The sequence below is a fragment of the Brassica napus genome, chromosome C1, assembly GCF_020379485.1.
Source record: "Brassica napus cultivar Da-Ae chromosome C1, Da-Ae, whole genome shotgun sequence".
Classification (NCBI taxonomy): Eukaryota; Viridiplantae; Streptophyta; class Magnoliopsida; order Brassicales; family Brassicaceae; genus Brassica; species Brassica napus.
In genome coordinates this window covers 2,647,824-2,666,380 of record NC_063444.1, presented here as the reverse complement: position 1 = coordinate 2,666,380, position 18,557 = coordinate 2,647,824, and the positions used below count along the sequence as shown (strand labels likewise).

General features: G+C 36.8%; 3 protein-coding genes and 1 long non-coding RNA gene across 8 annotated transcripts; all 4 read right to left on the bottom strand.

The window, feature by feature from the left end:
• Positions 1 to 318: 318 nt before the first annotated feature.
• Positions 319 to 3,976, bottom strand: LOC106438552 (aspartate--tRNA ligase, chloroplastic/mitochondrial). Its single transcript, XM_013879750.3, has 14 exons — positions 3,560 to 3,976; positions 3,181 to 3,324; positions 3,002 to 3,111; positions 2,795 to 2,906; positions 2,637 to 2,708; positions 2,438 to 2,529; positions 2,171 to 2,291; positions 1,929 to 2,051; positions 1,623 to 1,818; positions 1,350 to 1,537; positions 1,092 to 1,262; positions 935 to 1,015; positions 810 to 867; positions 319 to 711 (listed from the first exon to the last, which is right to left on the bottom strand). The coding sequence occupies exons 1-14, from the start codon at positions 3,923 to 3,925 to the stop codon at positions 542 to 544; spliced, it is 2,004 nt and encodes a 667-aa protein (XP_013735204.2). The 5' UTR covers positions 3,926 to 3,976; the 3' UTR covers positions 319 to 541.
• A 386-nt stretch (positions 3,977 to 4,362) lies between these two features.
• Positions 4,363 to 7,334, bottom strand: LOC106438554 (inositol-tetrakisphosphate 1-kinase 2). The gene is made up of 9 exons (XM_013879752.3): positions 6,748 to 7,334; positions 6,028 to 6,109; positions 5,904 to 5,936; positions 5,633 to 5,753; positions 5,451 to 5,543; positions 5,218 to 5,337; positions 4,912 to 5,144; positions 4,747 to 4,831; positions 4,363 to 4,668 (listed from the first exon to the last, which is right to left on the bottom strand). Exons 1-9 carry the CDS (start codon positions 7,029 to 7,031, stop codon positions 4,577 to 4,579), a joined length of 1,143 nt encoding a protein of 380 aa, XP_013735206.2. The 5' UTR covers positions 7,032 to 7,334; the 3' UTR covers positions 4,363 to 4,576.
• A 3,288-nt stretch (positions 7,335 to 10,622) lies between these two features.
• LOC125580557 lies at positions 10,623 to 11,318 on the bottom strand. Its single transcript, XR_007318278.1, has 2 exons — positions 10,952 to 11,318; positions 10,623 to 10,870 (listed from the first exon to the last, which is right to left on the bottom strand). It is a non-coding gene; the product is annotated as an uncharacterized LOC125580557 (long non-coding RNA).
• Positions 11,319 to 12,711: 1,393 nt separating this feature from the next.
• LOC111201838 (probable NAD(P)H dehydrogenase (quinone) FQR1-like 2) lies at positions 12,712 to 18,437 on the bottom strand. Of its 5 annotated transcripts, none has more exons than XR_007318277.1 (6): positions 18,037 to 18,437; positions 17,289 to 17,488; positions 13,849 to 15,359; positions 13,466 to 13,535; positions 13,243 to 13,389; positions 12,712 to 13,162 (listed from the first exon to the last, which is right to left on the bottom strand). XR_007318277.1 is itself a non-coding variant. In XM_013879754.3 (2 exons), the coding sequence occupies exons 1-2, from the start codon at positions 18,198 to 18,200 to the stop codon at positions 17,302 to 17,304; spliced, it is 351 nt and encodes a 116-aa protein (XP_013735208.2). In that variant the 5' UTR covers positions 18,201 to 18,437; the 3' UTR covers positions 17,179 to 17,301. The 5 variants fall into 5 exon arrangements, 1 of the variants encoding a protein (XP_013735208.2); XR_007318276.1 differs by having other exon boundaries at positions 12,712 to 13,070; XR_002654777.2 differs by having other exon boundaries at positions 13,470 to 13,535.
• Between the last annotated feature and the right edge of the window lie 120 nt (positions 18,438 to 18,557).

Sequence of the window (18,557 nt, the reverse complement as noted above, 5' to 3'; positions counted from 1 at the left end):
TATAAATATCAAATGTGTATAATGAAAAAGGAAACAAAATGTAATATGTGATGAAAAGTGTTCAGTTTTATGTGATGAAAAGTGTTGCGTTAGCTGTTTAAATAACCTTATTTGATTATGTAAAATTAGGAGAAGCTATAAAAAATAATTTGGTTATTTAAACAGCTAAAGCAACACTTTTCATCACATAAAACGCAACACTTTTCATCACATATTACATTGTGTTTCCTTTTCATTATACGGACATTATCATCTGACCAAGATTCACACCTTATAGATAACATTTAGGAATTAGCAACTCAAAAATGCTATTGTGAGTTAAAAAATATCAATCTTTTATAATCACTTCTTGGGAGTTTTGCAAATCACTTCTGCAAATATCGTTTCAAAAAGTGGACATCCATACAAATTTCTTTAAAATCAATAACCACACTGAAGATGTGGACAAGAGCTTTGGCAAGAGAGATACCATAACCACATCTCTACTTACTCCTCTTCTCAGAGCATTAAAGATACAATGATGCTTGTGTTGAGAGTGGTATTAGTTGGTGCGGATGGAGAGATCTTCGAGCTGCTTTGGATCGACTTCCGAGGGAGTTCTGGTTAGGGCACATTGCGCAGTGGTTGTCTTTGGGAAAGCTATTACATCCCTTATGGAACTCGCACCTGCCAGCATCATTACCATCCTATCTAATCCATAAGCAATTCCACCTGCAAACAATATACCAGATGCTCATCAACCATGCTTGAACAATTTTGTTCAGCATCATCATAATCATCACAAGAGTGCCATCAAGTTATTGACATACCATGAGGAGGAGCACCCATGTCAAGAGCCTCCAGAAGATAGCCAAACTTTGCTTCAGCCTGTTTGTAGAAAACAGCATGAGAAAAGGCTTTTCTGTAATAATCAATCAAACAAAGTGATTCTAACCTCTTCAGCTGAGATGCCAATGATCTCTAGAACCTTTTCTTGGACATCCCGCTTATATATCCTTAAACTTCCTCCACCAATCTAGCATACATCGAGACAGTATATCAAAAGATCTACCAAACCATTGTTCAAGAAAATGGCTAAGCTGTTTATGTACCTCGACGCCATTATAGACCATGTCATAGGCAAGAGCTCGTGCAGAAGGTAAGTCATCCATATCTTCAGGCCTTGGAGCTGTGAATGGATGATGTAACGCCTCAAGCCTCTGCTCTGGTTCATTCCACTCAAACATTGGGAAGTCCGTTACCCACATAATGGAGTGTTTGGACTATATAATAAACAAGAAATGGTATTAATCTGATATACTGTCACTGAAGGGGAAAAAAAGAAGTGACTGGCAAATTGAGAAACTTACATGGTCGATCAAATCCATGTCATGGGCTACAAAGAGTCTTAGCCTGTCGAGGGTTTTGTTAACAGAAGCAGCAGGACCCACTCCGAATAAAATAAGATCACCAGGCTTTGCTCCACATTGTTTCACAAAGTTTGATTTATCCTCTGAGTCTAAACTAGACACTAATGCTGCAACTCCCTCGAGGTCGCCTGCATCATAAGTTTAAAACCTCATCAGAGCTGAATGTACAAAGTATGACAGAGAGAAAGAAGTAGGCATGATATATCTATTTACCATTATCCGAGACCTTCAAGAAAGGCAGACCCTTGGCTCCAGATTTCATTGCTTCATTGTAAACATCTCCTTTTTTGAGAGCCGAGTTTGAATACTTTTTAGCACCAGAAGGCACACATAACACCTTAATGATTCCACCACTTTCAAGGCCCTCTGTGAAAACCCTGAAGGAAGATTCTGTGAAAACATTTGACACCTGCAGTTTCAGAATTTAATATTTTAAACAGACTTCAAAGCTTCTGTACATTAAGGTATATATACTTCTTTGTAACATTAACGAAATAAGCAAGATGCAGATAATATTACATCTTTCAACTCAAGATCAAATCTTGCATCTGGTCTATCTGAACCATATCGATCCATCGCATCAGCATACGTCACTCTTGGGAATGGATCAGGTAGCTGGATACCTTTAATCTCTGAAAATACCTGCACAAGTAGGTCAAAGTATGAAGTAACAAGTTTGTACACACATTTTTTTGACAACAGTCTTGCATCACTGTCGCACAAGATAAAAGTCATTAAACACAACTCAATGGGACCCTAACCTTACGGATAAGATCTTCATTGAGCTTCAGCATGTCCTCCATAGGCATGAAAGCCATTTCCAAATCAAGCTGAGTGAATTCAGGTTGCCTATCAGCTCTTAGATCTTCATCTCTAAAACATCTGATCAACCGAAACAGAACGCAAGAGAGAGGAATCATTTACATGACCAGTCCTATTTTTTTATGGTAAATGAAGTATACTGAGCCACCTATGCCAGAAAGTCTAATTCTCAACCAAGCTTTAAGAGCCAAAGATCATATACGTACCTTGCTATCTGATAATATTTGTCAAAACCAGAGACCATTAACATTTGTTTGAAGAGCTGCGGACTTTGTGGCAAAGCATAGAATGTTCCTGACTTCGAAAGAGACATTTGACAGAATCAGATCTATAAACTATAATGAAAGCTTATACTGGAGGGGAACTTCATTCTCTAACGGGAAATAAATCAAAGATTAATTGCACCTGAATTCTTGAGGGTACCAAATAATCTCGTGCGCCTTCCGGGGTTGATCTAGAGAGTATTGGAGTTTCAATCTAACACAAACAACAAACCAAGATGAAAAAAAACTGGTTAAGATCCAAAACTTTGCAGAGCCTCTTTCAAATAGAGAAGGAAGTACCTCAATAAACCCATGCATGTCTTCTAGATACCTCCTGATCAGCTTCACCACGTTATGGCGAAGAACAATATTATTCTTCATTTGCTGACGGCGTAGATCAAGACATCGGAATCTAACATCAGTCAAACAAAATACCATCAGTAAGCACTTAGAGATTCTAACAGACCAGCCATGAAAGATATATAGTAGCACAAGCTAATATATCACCTTAAGCGAATGTCTTCTTTAATTGAGTCTTTTGTCTCGTCTGAAGTGGTAACTAGGAAAGGAAGCTTTGACCTCACAGGGTTCAATATTTCAACATGCTCTGCAACTACCTAATGCAACCAACACACTACGCGCATAAACACATGAGGCTTAAGCTGAATGAGAAGAGAAGGCAATACCTCAAGGGATCCAGTTTTCATCTTCTTGTTGATGGACTCATTAGGCCTAGTACGAACAGTACCTTCCACCGAAACAACGTACTCAAGCCTCATGTCATTGACCAAGCCATGAGCCTCAGGAAACTCATCCGGAAGCGTCCTAACCTAAAAATTACAAAACTTTCAAACATCAACTTAGCATAAAACTCCTCAAACATCCATACTTGCATTACACAAACTAGGTGAATAAGTTGCACAGGTTCGAATCAAGTATAATCATTTCGGACCAAAGAACAAATAAAAACCATTAACCAATCAAATTAAACACTAGTTATTGTCTCATTCACTCAGACTGACATTACAAGTACAAAGTGTCAAACTTTAGGTGAGATTGAGACACCTGGACAATGCCGGTATGATCTCGAAGATTAAGGAAAGTGAGACCTCCATGGACTCGGTGAAGGGCGACCCATCCGCAAAGGTGGACCCTTTTACCAACATCTTCCACTGACAGCTCACCGCAAAGCCCCGTGCGCGAAACCCATTTGAGAACAGAGGGAGGAGAAGGATTCGACTTCACTGCAACGGCGTCAGCTGAGGCAGCCGCGGCAGCTGCTGAATTGCAGAAGGTTCTTCTTCGCGGTAGGCTTCTCGGTTTGGGTAGGAGGAACGAAACGGCGGCGTTTGAGGCGGATATGGCCGTGGCGGAGAGGAAAAGAGAAAACGAAGCGTGTCGGAGAGGTAAAGTTCGGAGTAGGAGAGACATCTTTGGGAACGAGATAGTAGCTAAGAGAGGCAAAGGTTGAGCCTTTCAGAGACGAATAGGAAGAGTTGAAAAAAATCAATTGATCAAACCAACTAAATCGGTTTTGTTTGGTTTAGCTAAACCGAAATTGAGGATTTTGATTGGGATTGAGTACAATGCAACTCCTCTAAAATTATACTCCATCAGTATCAAATTTCAGTAGCGTATAAATTTTTTTTTATCTTGTTATTATGTCATTTAAAATTTATGACTAATTATATAACCAAGATATATTACATAAATTTTGTATTTTCTTAATTTTCGTGCAAAAACTTTAAACATCAATTAAAAAATACGGAAAGAGTAAAAAAAAAACTTCAGAATCACTAATCAAAAACTTGTTATCGGTAAGAGCTAATTCTATTAATCAGGTGATAAATTGGTTTGGTTTAAATAGCTAAACCGAAACTGAGGATTTTGATTGAAATGAGTACTACAATGCAACTTGTCTATAAATTATATTAAAAAAACTTCAGAATCACTAATCAAAAACTTGTTATCTGATAGAGCCTTCCAAAAAGGGAGAGCTAATTCTATACAAATCCATAATTAGTCATATTATTCTTATCACCACCACCGACATCAGTCTGCTACCTCTCCTCCAAGCTTTCTTCATTTACAATGTCTCTTCTTATGTCTGGCTTGCGCCAGGTTTTGGAAGAAATCTACAAACACTTGCTCGTAATCTGGCATCTTTCCATAACCTGCAAATAGATTTTCAAAGATGAGAAAATCATATTCATACTACACAAAAGCTTCAGAATACAAACAACAAAACTTGCCAGGAAAGTAATTGACGTCAATAACATAAAACACGTTCTTGCTCCCATGTTCTCTGATCATGTCTATGTTGAAAAGCCGAAGTCCCTATCAAAACAAAGCAGTAACAAGTTAAAACCAAACATAAATAAACAGACTTGCAGGCGGGAAGGCAAGCAAGTTTATACCAATAAGGTTCGTAGCTCTTTCACAAGGGCCTCGAGGAAAGACTTTGGAGGAAGCTCAGCAACACTAGGGTCCAAGTCTGCGTTATCCGCTGAAGCAGCAGAAGATGAAACCCTCGGGAATTTGAAGGCGCCTTCAACTTTGGCTTTGTCGCAGTTACTTATATTTGGCAGAGAGAACCGTCTCACAACTTTTATGATATCACCAACCACAAAAACCTTGAACATAACTCCACCTTCAGGCAGCAAAATAATGAATCAAGATGCATTCAACATTATGTTAAAGTGTAACTTAAAACCAAATAGTACCATGATTAACAAACTCTTGCAGGACTAAAGGAGGATCAAGTTCTGCAAGCGAGCGCCTGTCGTAAGCTAAGAACAACTGGTGTGACTTTGCAGTTCCATCGATCCAGAGTGGCTTCGCAACTGGGACAAAAGGCGAAATAAGTAAGTTTGATCCATTCATATCCTTTGCTTGTAATCATCATCATATATATATAAGGACATTTAGTGGCAAAAGGTGTGTTAAGTTGTTCTACCTAGTGGAAATTTAAGACCAGCTTCCACAACTTTATCGGCACTAGAGGCTGAATCTTTCAAGACAACCATTTGCTTTGGAACAAACATGCTGCCTACAAGGATTTAACAAAGCAAAGATTACTAATAAGGAAATTTAAGAGTGGTTGATGTCAATGTCAAAGGAACAAATGAGAATCATTACCGCTGCAATCAGACAGCTTCAAATCTGCCATGCCCTGAAGCATCGACTGTCGATTATATATACGCTGGATTGAACTTGGAGGATCAAGCACAGTCACTTCCGGGTGTGTCTGCTGGTAATCCTACAAACAAAGTCAGTGAAACATGAGATATTGTCGAAAAAGATCTTGTGTTTGCAGACACTAGACTCAAAATGTATTGTTCCAGCTTCACATGAAAGGTTAATAGTAATCTAAATGCTGTCAAACCAAAAGGCAGACAATTCTCCTAACCTCAATAACCTCTTGCCACTCTTTTCCCAGCAACTGCACGTGCATAATCATATTACTGATTAGATTTCCAGCAGCAACACAGATAAAAGGTGCAGTTAAAAGCATTCCTATAGTTTTAACCAACCTTATGCAAAACGACATCAAACGGTCCTTGTTCAGAAAGTGGACGGTTCAAATCGATGGCGACAAAGCAAATGCCTTTTCTCCTAAAACAGACACAAAAAAGCAAGTACTGTTAGCGCTTTGTTCAAAAACTTTGTTGGAAAAAAAGCAAACAAAACGAAAGCCATGGGGTTGATAAGAAAGAAGCAAAGTATAAGACCATTAAGAAATATTTATCCCTGAACTATAAAAATCCTTGTTTGAGAGATTCTAAAACATGATATTATATAAGTTGAACCCAGTCATTGTTTTAACTACATCACCCATGTGGGTGAAGAAAAGGCAAAACATCTCCAGTATTTTATTTTTAAAAAGTCAAAACTTCAACAGAGACTAATCAAAAAGGATCCAGGAATATTCCCATAGAAACAAGGTTCCTGATACCATAAGCATTAGTAAGTGCGTGTCTAAGCAAAGGACAAAACACATGGGCTAATGACAAGACAATAAGCTAGTGGCCTCCACAATAGAATCAGGCAAAGCCAACCAAAACAATAGTAACCAAATCTAGAGGAAAATGTCAAAGTCCATCCTTTTGAAATTTTGAAAAGAAACTGTCGGTTCTGTTTTAATACGCCAAAACATAAGAACAGTCGTCTCAGGGAAAAAAAAAAAAAAAAAAGAAAGAAAGACATCAACTTTGAAGATGAGAGAAGCATTTGTGTGGTGTGTGTTTCTTTACCTAGCCATTAATTCAAGCTTGGGCTGCAAGAAACTCTTCTTCTTCTTGGAAGTGAGAGCATACCCAACAACAAGCTTCTGCATCTGCTGCTGAATCTCAAACGACGCCGTTTCTTCAGCCACGTGTTCTCCGTCATCTTCCTCTCGTGGCTTCATGTTGTCGTCTTCCAACCTCATACCCAGGTCCTCGAATCCACCGCAGGAAAACCCTAAATTGCGTGTTACCCCCAAATTACGCCTCAATCTGGCGGTTTCGATATCTCCGGAAGCTAGAGTCCCAAACATTAATAGATAGAGAGATGGGTAAGAAGAAAGGTAGATCCTTTATAAGATCCCTCTTAAGATTCTATCTCCGCTTAGACACAAACGGTAAGAATTGGCACTTCCCTAAACGACCAGAGAGGAGGGGAAGGGGGGGGAGCTAGAGAGATAAGTCCGAAAGCTATATTATATTACCGTAAAGGGGTCACAAGTTGGAGAGAAATGAGATTTGTGAGAATGATGTTGAGGTAGAGATTGGACTCGGGAATCAAATATTTATAGGAGACCAGAGAGATCGAAAGAATTGCAGAAAAAAATGTGATTATAATTTTATTTTCCATTTTTTTATCGACATAATTTATTTTCCATTTATTATAGAATACACTGACGCCGTCAGAGGTTTTCAAAAATCAACAATACTTTTCCACGTATTATTCTATTTTTCATAACCTTTTTTTGAATTCCACCTAATTTTTTTTTTGTTTATCAATGAGTTCCACGTAGTCTCTACATCAAAATGCATATTATATCTTTATATTATATATGTTCCAAAAGTATTGTGCTAGCATGTGTTAAAGCGACAAATCATATCGTTTTCCCTGTTTGCTTTTTTTGATAATATGAACTGGCCTACTGTTTTTTGGCGTCTAACAAACTCAATCACAAATTTGTAACGTCTGGCTAAATGATTAGGTAGTCACAAAATATGTGATAATGGATATATATCACTATGACATGGAAGATATATACGGTTATTGATATAGAAAATATAGTATTAGCACAGGAAATTTATTAATTAATTTTCTACATTAACAACAATATATAAAACTTCTGAAGAAGATGTTGAGTGTCCGTGTTTGATTTCTGCTGGCTGTTGAGTAATTCAATTTTATATCTTTTGCGTTAGTTTGTCGCAAATTCGTTAGCCACATAACATGAGAACGGATATCCTGTGGCCCTTTATTAAATTGATAGATAATTACTTGTTTCTATTTATATTTATACGGCTGGTTTTCTTAGTGAAAAAGAGTTGCCATGAGTTCCACATGGACTGCGATGGCTCCTTGAGCAGGCTAGACGTCTAGAGTTGAAGGCCTTTAAGAGCATGATTAGTGGGGATTCTTAAAATAGGGTTCTTAGCGTAATATAAAAACATGTCTCTTAACTTTTAACTTAAAAAGTTATAAACCGGTTCTTAAAACTCTTATTTAAAAACTGGTTCTTAACTTTTTTAGTTAAAAGTTAAGAGACGGGTTCTTATATTTCGCTAAGAACCCCACTCTAAGTACCCCCGATAATCATGATCTTGGGGCTTTACCAGAATGGCCTTTACCGGCGGACGCAAGTGGAGTGGGGATGTGGCAAGTCCCACACTCTCATATTTGTTTTGCTTTAAATGATAGATAATTAGTTGTTTCATTTTTATCTAATATTTAATTATATATCTCTATTTTAAATATTTTTATATTATGTATCTTACACTAAATAATGCTCTCCCCCCATAGGTTTCACGGTCCTTGATTTGTCGAGCCTTCTTCTTTGATTTTAGAAAACGCTGAAAACATTTGGACAAGTATGTTTGTTTAAAGAAAAAGCTTGTTTGTTTAATTATGTGTTGTTGTTAGTCTACTTAGTTCGCACCCGCATGCATATTTGATAATAATCATACGTGCCCACAGCTGAAATCATTAAAAGGGATTTTGATGTGTACTGTCCATTTGTTTATTGGTAAACAAACAAAAGTTAGGATAAGCACAATTAATAGTTTATGAAATGGAAAAACAAATGTTGTAAAATGTCTTACAGATAACTTGAATGTCTTTTCTGGTGGATCAGGTCTTAGAATCACATCTAATTTAAAATGATAAACAAAAAAGGTTAAGTCTATTGATTTCCAACTTATATGATATGTTAACATATATAATAATTAAATCATGGGATAAATGTAAATTACTTTACAAGAATATGTAACAATAGGCAATATGCGAGGGAATATGCTTCTCTTAGTTAGGTTGAAGAGTCTCTCTTGTTTCTCTTAGAATCTTCCTTTAAGGTTAGATAGATTAAACCCAATATTAAATCATATAATCATTACCTCATTAGTAGTAAGCCCTTTTCACGTTTAGAGAATTTATAGTGTAATTAATTAGTATCATCCACAATACTTATTAAAATAAATGATTATTTATTGTTTCTGTAAAACATGTGATTCTAGAATTCATTTGCATATGGTGCAGATAGAATACGATACTTGATGTTATAGATAGATATACACATTGACGTGACTTATCAGGTGCTGACGATTAACTAATTAATTGTACAGAATCATATACGGAGTTGACTTATCTCTCTTGTCGGAGATAGAGATATGTTCATGTTTTGCGAGGATATGATGTGCCGTCAAATTTATATGAGATTGATCGTTACTTACAAAGTAATGCATATGCGTTTATTCTACATCTGACAGTTGACTTCCATACAAGAGTCTAGTTCTCTATTTTTGGTGAATCGAATATTTGTATATATACGTCAATTAGAACTTCCCCGTAGATGTATAAAGGACAACGTCACATGGAAAACATGCATCTATGCTTATTCGGTAGATGAGTATTGTTCACCTAACGGAGTTGGTCTTAGTGAAGTCCACCGCAATGTTAAAATATAACTCTCAAGTTGAACCACTATATATCGTGTGTATCTTCTTGTTTTAAATTGTTTCTGAGAGCTCGGTTTTGAGATCCATACTAAGTTGACGATGCTGCCCGACATATATGATGCCCATGCGTATTTTTTTTTTTAATATCATGTATTTATTTTGGAGGTAGAAGATAAATTAATACACCACCTGGTACATATATATATAAGTATATAAACTAATAAGATATTTATTGATAATATGCATTGTGTTGTGTTGTCTCTATCTCTGTGTATATATGTGTACCACTAAGTGGGAATAAAAGGTACATAAGAACATCAAAACTTCAAAATGCATCTTAGTGGAATTTCATACATCCACTAATCTTTTGGCATTATTGTCGACTTTTAGCCTTTTGTGGATGTTTAGTTGGTTTTTGTTTTAGGTGAAAATAATATATCTGCCTCTATGTATTGTAATCTGTAAGTGCATTAGATAACATATCCTCCGCTTTTAACATCAACTTTATAAACTTCACTTCTATTTTACACTACAAGAAAAATCGGCATTAGTAGCACCCGAAAAACGCTATCATATCGTTTTCGTAGCGTTTCGAAGAACGCCGTGACAGCCGCAGCTATAATAGACCCCCATCTATCGTAACGTTTTCCGTGTGCTATAAATAATAGAGATGTTGTAACGTTAATTTCTTCATATAATAACATATTTTATAACACATTTTTCTTGCTATTACGTAGATTTCTATGGCATTTTGGTCATGTTGCAACATTATTTTTAATAACACATTTTCAGTGCCACTGAATATATATATTTATTTATAAAAAAATTATCCAGAATATACATTTAATTTCTTTTTATAAAAACACATTATAGATTAATTTATAATTAAATCGGTTTAGTTAATGAAAAATAATAAATTGTTTTTTTGTAACAATAAATTGGTATTTTCATAAATTGAATTTTGGTTTACATGGTTTACAATTACAAAATGGTACAATTACAAATTGGTTTAGAATTACAAATTGGTTAACTAATTAACCCTAACTAAACCTAATACGGCCACCAAACTACATTCTTCTTCTGTCTCCGCCGACCATGATGCTCGCATCTCCACCGCACGACCACCACCTCACCGCCGCACCACGCTTGATCCGGAAACGCCGCTATGTCACACCACTGCTTCTCCTTCCCTTGCTCCTTAATAAATCTGTAAACAAAACAAAATCAATCATAAATATATAAGAAGATGAACAAGAGAGCAGATAAGAGGAAGGTGAAGTGAGTTGACCTGTGGTGGTGGTGGTGAGGAGGTGAAGCCAACGCAGTGCTTGACCAGAGACGAGTCTGCCGCAGCTTCCACCATTGCTTTGGCGCCTCCACCGTCGCTTTCTGAAGAAGATGGTTGGGGATGTGTCGTGCGTGAGACAGAGAGATTATGAGAGTGAAACAGAGAGATGTCTGTGAGATGAATCGTGTGTGAGTGAGGTTAGGAGAGTAAGACAGTGATGTGTGTGTATGAGATGATTAAGAAAAAGAGATCTGTAAAATAAAAGAGATTTGTCGAAGGTGGAGAGATCTAAAAAAAAGATCTGTGAAGATAAGAGCGAGAAAGAGAGATAGAGAAAAAAAGAAAAAGAAAAAAGAAAATAAGAAAATCTCATCCATTGATCTATTTGTATCCTACGGCTCAGAGAGTGATCCGCGTGATGAGAGCGGATTGGCCTGTAATTTTCCTTTTTATTTATTAGTTATCCAATAGAATTCCTCTTTGTTTTTATCTTTTGTTGTTCTATTTTCAACATTTTGATGACTTTTGGTTTATAACTTTTTAAAATTGATGTTTGAATAAAACGAAGATTTTATAATCAATATTTTACGGTTTAGTTTTAAAAATTTATTAATTAATATTATATGTTGAGGTATTTGGTTGGGGTATGATATATATATATATATGGTTTAGGGTTTGACTGAAAAGATTAGATTGTATTTTTTGGTTTATTATTTGGTGGTTTAATTTTATTTTGTAAATGTATAATGTGAAATGTTGTTAGTTTGGAGTAGTATGTTTTTCTTGTATGAATATAATTTATTTAAAAATTAAGATTTAATGTATTATGATATATGTTAATATGAGGTATTTGGTTTATGGTTTAAGGTTAAGATTTAGAATGAAGTATATGATTAAATGTGAACTAAAATATTAAAATTTAAAGTTTAAAGGTTATGTTTATTATATATGGTTTGAAATTTGGAGTATGGATTCAGAGTTTAGCTATATAAGTATGAGGTTAAGATTTTAAAATTTAACTTTTGTAACAACTGGTTATATAATTTTTTTTTTTTTAACAACTACTTATATTATTTTTATATTTAAAATTAGAGATTAAAGATGTGAGTTTATGATATAAGTATGATAGGGTATATGATCTGTGGTATGATATACATTTAAAATTTTAAGATTTTTAGTTAGAGTTTAGTGTATATGACTAATTTGGGTTATGATATATGTCTATAGTTTAAGGTTAAGTTTTGGGGTTTAGGGTTTGGAGCAAAGTTTAGAGGTTTAAGGTTTGACTACGCCAAACTTGATATAATAGTATCACACTAAACATATGAACCCCTAAACTAGTATATATATATAAATATTTTAAAACAAAACTCTAATTAATCAATTTTTATCTTTTAATTTTACACTCAATCATATAAATTAAAAATACAATTATTTTACAATAAATGATGATTTTATATCTAATTAATTATATAAAATCAGTTTTGCATTGTTATATTATCTAAGTTTGAAGGTTAGAGTTTAGGGTATTAGATGGATTCAGGTTACATTAGTATATTTATATTGATTCATATAAATTCTTAAAGTTTAAAATTTATATTTTATGATTAATTTTAGGGTTTAGGGATTAAAAATATATTTAGGGTATAGAGGTTAAAAATAAATCTAGCTAGTCACTTTGTTAAAATTATATATCCCTAAATTTGTAAAATGATAATTTAATTTTTAAGCATAATGTTTATAATATAATTGCAATAAGATTAATAAATATAATTTACTCTAATAAAACACAAATAAATCATATAATACCACATGTTTTTCCATCAAAGAATCAAAACATACAAAATCAATACATGAAACACACGAACTCCATAAAAGAACATATAACCATCAAATCTAGTCATAAACAAACTGAGTCTTGATCTCAGACTCAGTAGCACTTGGGCTAACGCCGAGCACATCATATTACTCTGTTTCCTTCACCATCTAATCCAAACCGAATCTCACTTAACTCAGATCAAAGCTTGACACAGAAGAACACAAGAAACCAACTTCTCTTCTCCACCATCTTTTTATCAACTTCTCTTTTGATATGGGCAAGGCGTTTCCGCAACACCACCTGTCAAGAGACAAGTAAAACACAACACCACCAATCAACTCCAATTCGTAACGAATGAACGAAGAACGTCACAACGTTCATGTCCGAGTGTGCTGCAATATTTGCATTAAGAGATGAGATTATTTAGTATAAGAAAAGAAAGAGATGAATATTTGTGTGTGATGTTACTTACTGTGCAGCTCGTTCAGCCATCTACCAATGCTCTGAAAAGTCTGCTGTCTGCTGATGTCGTAAACAAGAAGAACTCCACCTGCACCTCACGTGTAGAAACACCACCAATCAACTCCAAGTTTCTTCAAAAACTCAAAGTTGGCTCTCACTGTAGTTTCAGCAATGAAAAATCAGGAACTCACTCAATAAAGAGAAACGAGCAAAGATAACACATATATATGTACCTACTTCTTCTCTTAGCCATAGCGACAGAGTTAGTACCATCTTCCAATGCCCACTACTTGGTAGCAGCACCTGTAAGCAAGTGGGTTATTTAATCCGGTTCTTGAACAGAAACTTGACGATATAATTCATAGATTCACGCAGAGAAATGAAAGGAAACAGAGGCAGTGCTACTCTAAGATTTCACAGTCACTCATAGATTCACGCAAAGAGACAGAGTAAAAGAAGGAACAAAAACGCAGAGACTTAACCCAGAATCGATTTCTAAGTTGTATGAGTCCTATAATGATTGATTGAAAACGTATAGAGACAACAAGAACCACAAATCGATTTTCGAAAACGAGACATCTCAAAGCTCTTTTGAAAAGGTTTGAAAAATCCAAACCTTTTGTCGAAACGCCGTTGTTTCTCTTCTCCACTTTGATTCCGACGGTGAGGCATGATTCCGTTGAAGCAAGAACGCGCCAGAGAAGCTTGATTTGGAGCAGGTGCTATCGTGGTGTCGTTTGGTCACAGACACAGTGATGGATTGCGATGGATGAGAGCTCTGACGTGGCGACGACGGCCAGACTGTTGCGGTGTGAAGCAGAGCACGGTGGATTGATGAGCAGAGCACGGCGGTGAGGCTCGAGAGTGGACAAGAGGCGCCACCTTGTTCGATTGTGGGTGAGTGGAGACCACAGAGTGGTGGAGCTCGAGATGGAGTAAAGGGGGAAACGCAGAGATGAGACTCGAGAGGGACAGAGACGACTAGAGATAAGAAAGTTTTTTTTTTTTTTATCAAAGAGATAAGAAACCTATTTTTTTTTAACACAAAAATGTAAAGGAAACCCAAAATTCACCAAGTGTTGGCTCCAAAATATTTTTTCACCTATAATGATTTTTGCTTTCCCGCTTAATGAAATTTTATCTTAACGCAAATTTAGTGCTATAATAGAGTAGTGCTAAGATTTTGGGACTTTCGGTGGCAGTTCGTGAATTCGTGCTACCGCGAACTGCTACTAATACTCATATTTTTTGTAGTGTTATAAAGCTTAGAACCGACTAGTTAGGCGTATATAACACGATTAAAATGTATGCTATAAAGCTAACAGCAAATCCAATCCAATAGTATAATATATATATACAACTCTTGACTCTTCTTTTCACAGTTTGCTGGCATTCCCATGAATTATGCTCTAGCATGTGACGATTAAAATGTATAATATAAAGCTAACAACAAATCCAATAGAAGGCAAAGATTTGTAGTCTTGGGAGCTGGCATATAAATCAAGCCGAATCTGAACTAAATTGTTTTTTACATGAACTAAATTGTTTAAGTCAAAGCGAAAAAGTAGTTGTATATACTATATGCATACCCTGTTTCATTAATTTATACAAAAACAACAAAACCACCCATACAACATATAGACTTATGAAAACTCCATGAGCCGTTTGTATTATTTATAGGACTAAATAGTACATATAAACAAATTGTATCCTAACTATACAACCAGAGCCCTAATATACAACCACTGAACAAAAAAAAAAAACACAACAAACAATATATACAATACAACGTCTTAGAGATTGTCGTATATGCATACAATCTAACACCCTTTTGTAGTGGGAGAGTGGGAGGTTGATGCACACTCAGGCTAGAGCGTAATTCATGAAGATGTCAGCAAACTGTAGTGGTAGGGTTTTGCTGTATTGAAATCTGCTTTCTCATAGATCAGGGAGCTGAATATGAGATGTCTGGACAGGTGGAAGTTAAGTATTGGAGAGCACCTTCCAATGTTCAGAACGATGTTGGACAGACCAGAAGAGTAAAGCAACCTTTGCTACAGCGAGCTTTGACTTGGTGTCGATCGAGTGGAGCAAAGCAAGGACTGCACTCTCTTTTGCTGAATCATTCTTCCAGATTTGAGAAAATTAATTAATAAAATGAGTGTGACTAAACCTATGAATGATTGAATACAGTCATTCAAATTCTGATTATGACAAAACTAGTAAAATGAACTTCGGTAAATGGTGAGATCTCTATTATATATTTTTTTTAGAAAACCAAGAAATGCTACATGCCAAGCTTCCATAGAGCTGACTTAGTAAAATGCTACAAATATTACATTTTGTTCTTTTAATTACTAAATCATCACATATAACGAAAGAACATCAGTCCTTCCTTCTTTGAATTATAAAGGTTTAAAAACAGCGAATTTTTTTTTTGAGAAACCCTGGCTCCGGCCGGCCGGCCGCCTTCGACGGTGCCGGAGGCGATTTCCTCAACCCTCTCTCTCATTTGCTCTTTGCTCTCCTCTTCTCCTTCCATTTCCAAGTCTATATGCAATTTGCTATGTAACGCTCGAGTTCCACTGGTGATGCTTCGGTTTCAACGGAGGCCGGACTTGTTTTCTTATGGAGAAAAGGCGAGGCTCAAGATACGGCAGAGAAATGGTGAGTCGGCTTTTAGGACTGATGATTAAGTCAGATCTGGTTTTCCCGTTTCAGATCTCCGACGGAATCATCACGGAGACGGCGCGTGCTCTGGTGAGTCGCCTCATCTACCACGGATCTACTTTCCCCGGAGGCGGTGAGGCTGATGGAAGAGTTGTTCAACGAGTGGGTTAGAAGACTATCCTCTGTCTCTTGGGGGGGGGGGGGGGGTTCGTGGTGATGTTCCAACATCCCACCATTGACGACGAGCCTCAGGTTCTGTCCGGTGGTGGAGGTTTAAACTGTTGAAAGATTTGATTAGTTGGACTAGTTAGACGAGTTCGCCGCTTCCCGTCATCAAGGTCCGCTTTTGTAGTATCAGTTTGTTTTGGACGTTTGGTCACCATGGTTTGTGATAGGTGTTGCTGGTGACTATGGGTATAGTTTGGAAGCGCCTTAGGGTGATGAAATCATTGGTACTTGGTCTGAATTCAATCTCTTGGACACTATCGGTCCGTCTAGGAATGGTTTCGGGATTAGACTTGTCCTGTCTACTAGTATATTTATTTTCATCGTATCTTAGCGGCTTGCCAGTCCCAGTGCGAGAAGTTTCTGTGTTTGTGTTTGACGGGTTCAGTGGCAGATTTCTCCTTTTATGGTGGTGATTGCAGTGAGCTTTCGTCGGTCGGAGTGTTAATTAGTGTTATGGGTTTGGATCGTCGAGGCTTGATTGTGTGAAGGGTTATGGTGAGTTTCTATCTAGGTGTAAAGTGGACGTTAGAGAGTGCGTTCAAACCGTATCCGAAAGTTGTGTGGATCGTGGAGCGATTCTTCTTGTCGGGTTGTGAAGCTTTGGGTCTTGGTTACGAGTAGGGATGGTATCATTTGGCAGGTCATAGGCGGCAGCGATAGATCCGGGTTAAGAAGACTTGGTGTCTTGGGTTCTTCAAGCGGATGGTATCGGGTGGCTGCCGTGGGCAGCAGCGATATGTCTAGCTCACTGCTTATTGCTATTTAGGAGGTTTGCTACATTGGAGTGTCTTATGCTTAAGTGTAGCTATGTTTAGGTTGCTGTGTTTATTGCGGTTTGGTCTATGTTTTATCAAGGTTATGTTAGTTGCCCTTGTTGTGGGTCTAAGCTGCTCCGTTGTGGGTTTTAGTTGCCTTTTTTGGGCTTTGGTGTGTCCGACATGTTGTGGATCTAAGCTGCTCCGTTGTGGGCTTTAGACCACCTCCATTGGTTAGAGACCATAAAGGGTTCTTAAGATTAAATTAGTGGTTAATTTTATGATTTGAAAACTTTAGAACCCATGTTTGTCTATTTAATTTTTTCGTCCTCCATTGGGAGAACCTCATCAAGGTTCTTAATTTTTTTTTATTTTAAGTTAAATGATTTGAAAGAAAATGAACCTCATTGAGGTTTTCATTGAGGTTCAGCAAGAGCCAACTCTGTCTCCGTAGCTTCTATTGAGCCATCACCAGCGAACACACCGGCTCCATAAGGTGAGCCTCCATGGATCGAGTCCATTTTGAACATTCCTGCTCCAAATGTGTAGCCTATGGGGACGATTAGCATCCCGTGATGCACCAGCTGTGTGATTGCTGTCCATCTGCAAAACAAACACATTGTATGTTTCAGAGATTGACACTACAAAATAGCAAAATAAAGGACCATCTAATTGTACACTTGTTAAGATCTACAAAAGCCATGTGATGTAATACCTCACATTGTTATGCTTCTCTGTATTGCTTTGTTAGATCATCAGTACTAGACAATATTACAAAAATATTGTGTAAAGGAATCAAACTATCACAGAAGCCTATTGACAAAAAAAAAGAAGGGTATAGATTCCATAGAAGTTAGGAGTAAATCAGCTGAGAAAGAACGTTAAGAATCTACCGCAGATTGATGAGGTCCAACTGAGTTCTAAAACTAAAACCTTTATTAAGATTCCACCATAGACTATAAACTCAACTGTCGAACACAACAAAATTTTCAGGTAAAACATAAAGTTCATGTCTTTATGTACTTTCTCATTAATTTCATACAATGCCTCAATCAAAAATCAAAAGACAAAACTTTGATGACAAGAACTAAACACTTGTACTCCAAAGTCAACTACTTTATTTTCAGACAGAAACAACAGAGTTAGCTTACGCAGTGGTCTCTTGTCCACCTCCCTGAGTCCCCGTACTCACGAAGAACCCAGCAGGCTTCCCGGCGACCGTCTGCTCCTTCCACAGCTGCCCCATCGAGTCAAAGAAAGAGATTCGAGAGAGGAGGCGGATTGATGAGAACGAGAGAGGAGTCAGATTGATCATTGCTATTCTCTTCAAGCCTTCTTCTCTTCTGATGAGATTCCAGAACGGAGGTAAATTGATTTCGCAAGGCAAAGGAGAGAGAGAGAAACATTATGGGGAGGTCGTATAGAAAACTACCATGTTAGGGTCTCCTACCAGTCCCAGAAAGGTCCATTTAAGAGGCGGTTCTTTCTTTTTTTGGCTTTTTTCATTTATTTATTTTTCCATTTTGTTTGAAACCTCCTTTAGTTTAGGAGCCCCCGATGGACTTGCTCTTAGTTGCCTTTCTTTGGGCTCTGGTGTGTCCGAAGTCGTTGTATCAGGATTTTACTTTTGAAAATAATATTATCAGCCGACGCAAAAAAAAAAAAAACGAAA

What these genes read in the sequence shown, in the direction of transcription:
- LOC106438552 (XM_013879750.3), bottom strand. Translation starts at nt 3,925, where the DNA reads ATGTCTCTCCTACTCCGAACTTTACCTCTCCGACACGCTTCGTTTTCT. An exon ending in TTGATCTTGAGTTGAAAGAT is followed by an intron (nt 1,819 to 1,928) that starts GTAATATTATCT and finishes CTGAAACTGCAG; the next exon opens with GTGTCAAATGTTTTCACAGA. An exon ending in CTTGAAGGTCTCGGATAATG is followed by an intron (nt 1,538 to 1,622) that starts GTAAATAGATAT and finishes CTTATGATGCAG; the next exon opens with GCGACCTCGAGGGAGTTGCA.
- LOC111201838 (XM_013879754.3), bottom strand. Translation starts at nt 18,200, where the DNA reads ATGATCAATCTGACTCCTCTCTCGTTCTCATCAATCCGCCTCCTCTCT. An exon ending in GGTGGACAAGAGACCACTGC is followed by an intron (nt 17,489 to 18,036) that starts GTAAGCTAACTC and finishes TTTGTTTTGCAG; the next exon opens with ATGGACAGCAATCACACAGC.
- LOC106438554 (XM_013879752.3), bottom strand. Translation starts at nt 7,031, where the DNA reads ATGTTTGGGACTCTAGCTTCCGGAGATATCGAAACCGCCAGATTGAGG. An exon ending in AGTGGCAAGAGGTTATTGAG is followed by an intron (nt 5,754 to 5,903) that starts GTTAGGAGAATT and finishes CTTTGTTTGTAG; the next exon opens with GATTACCAGCAGACACACCC. An exon ending in GAAGCTGTCTGATTGCAGCG is followed by an intron (nt 5,544 to 5,632) that starts GTAATGATTCTC and finishes AAATCCTTGTAG; the next exon opens with GCAGCATGTTTGTTCCAAAG.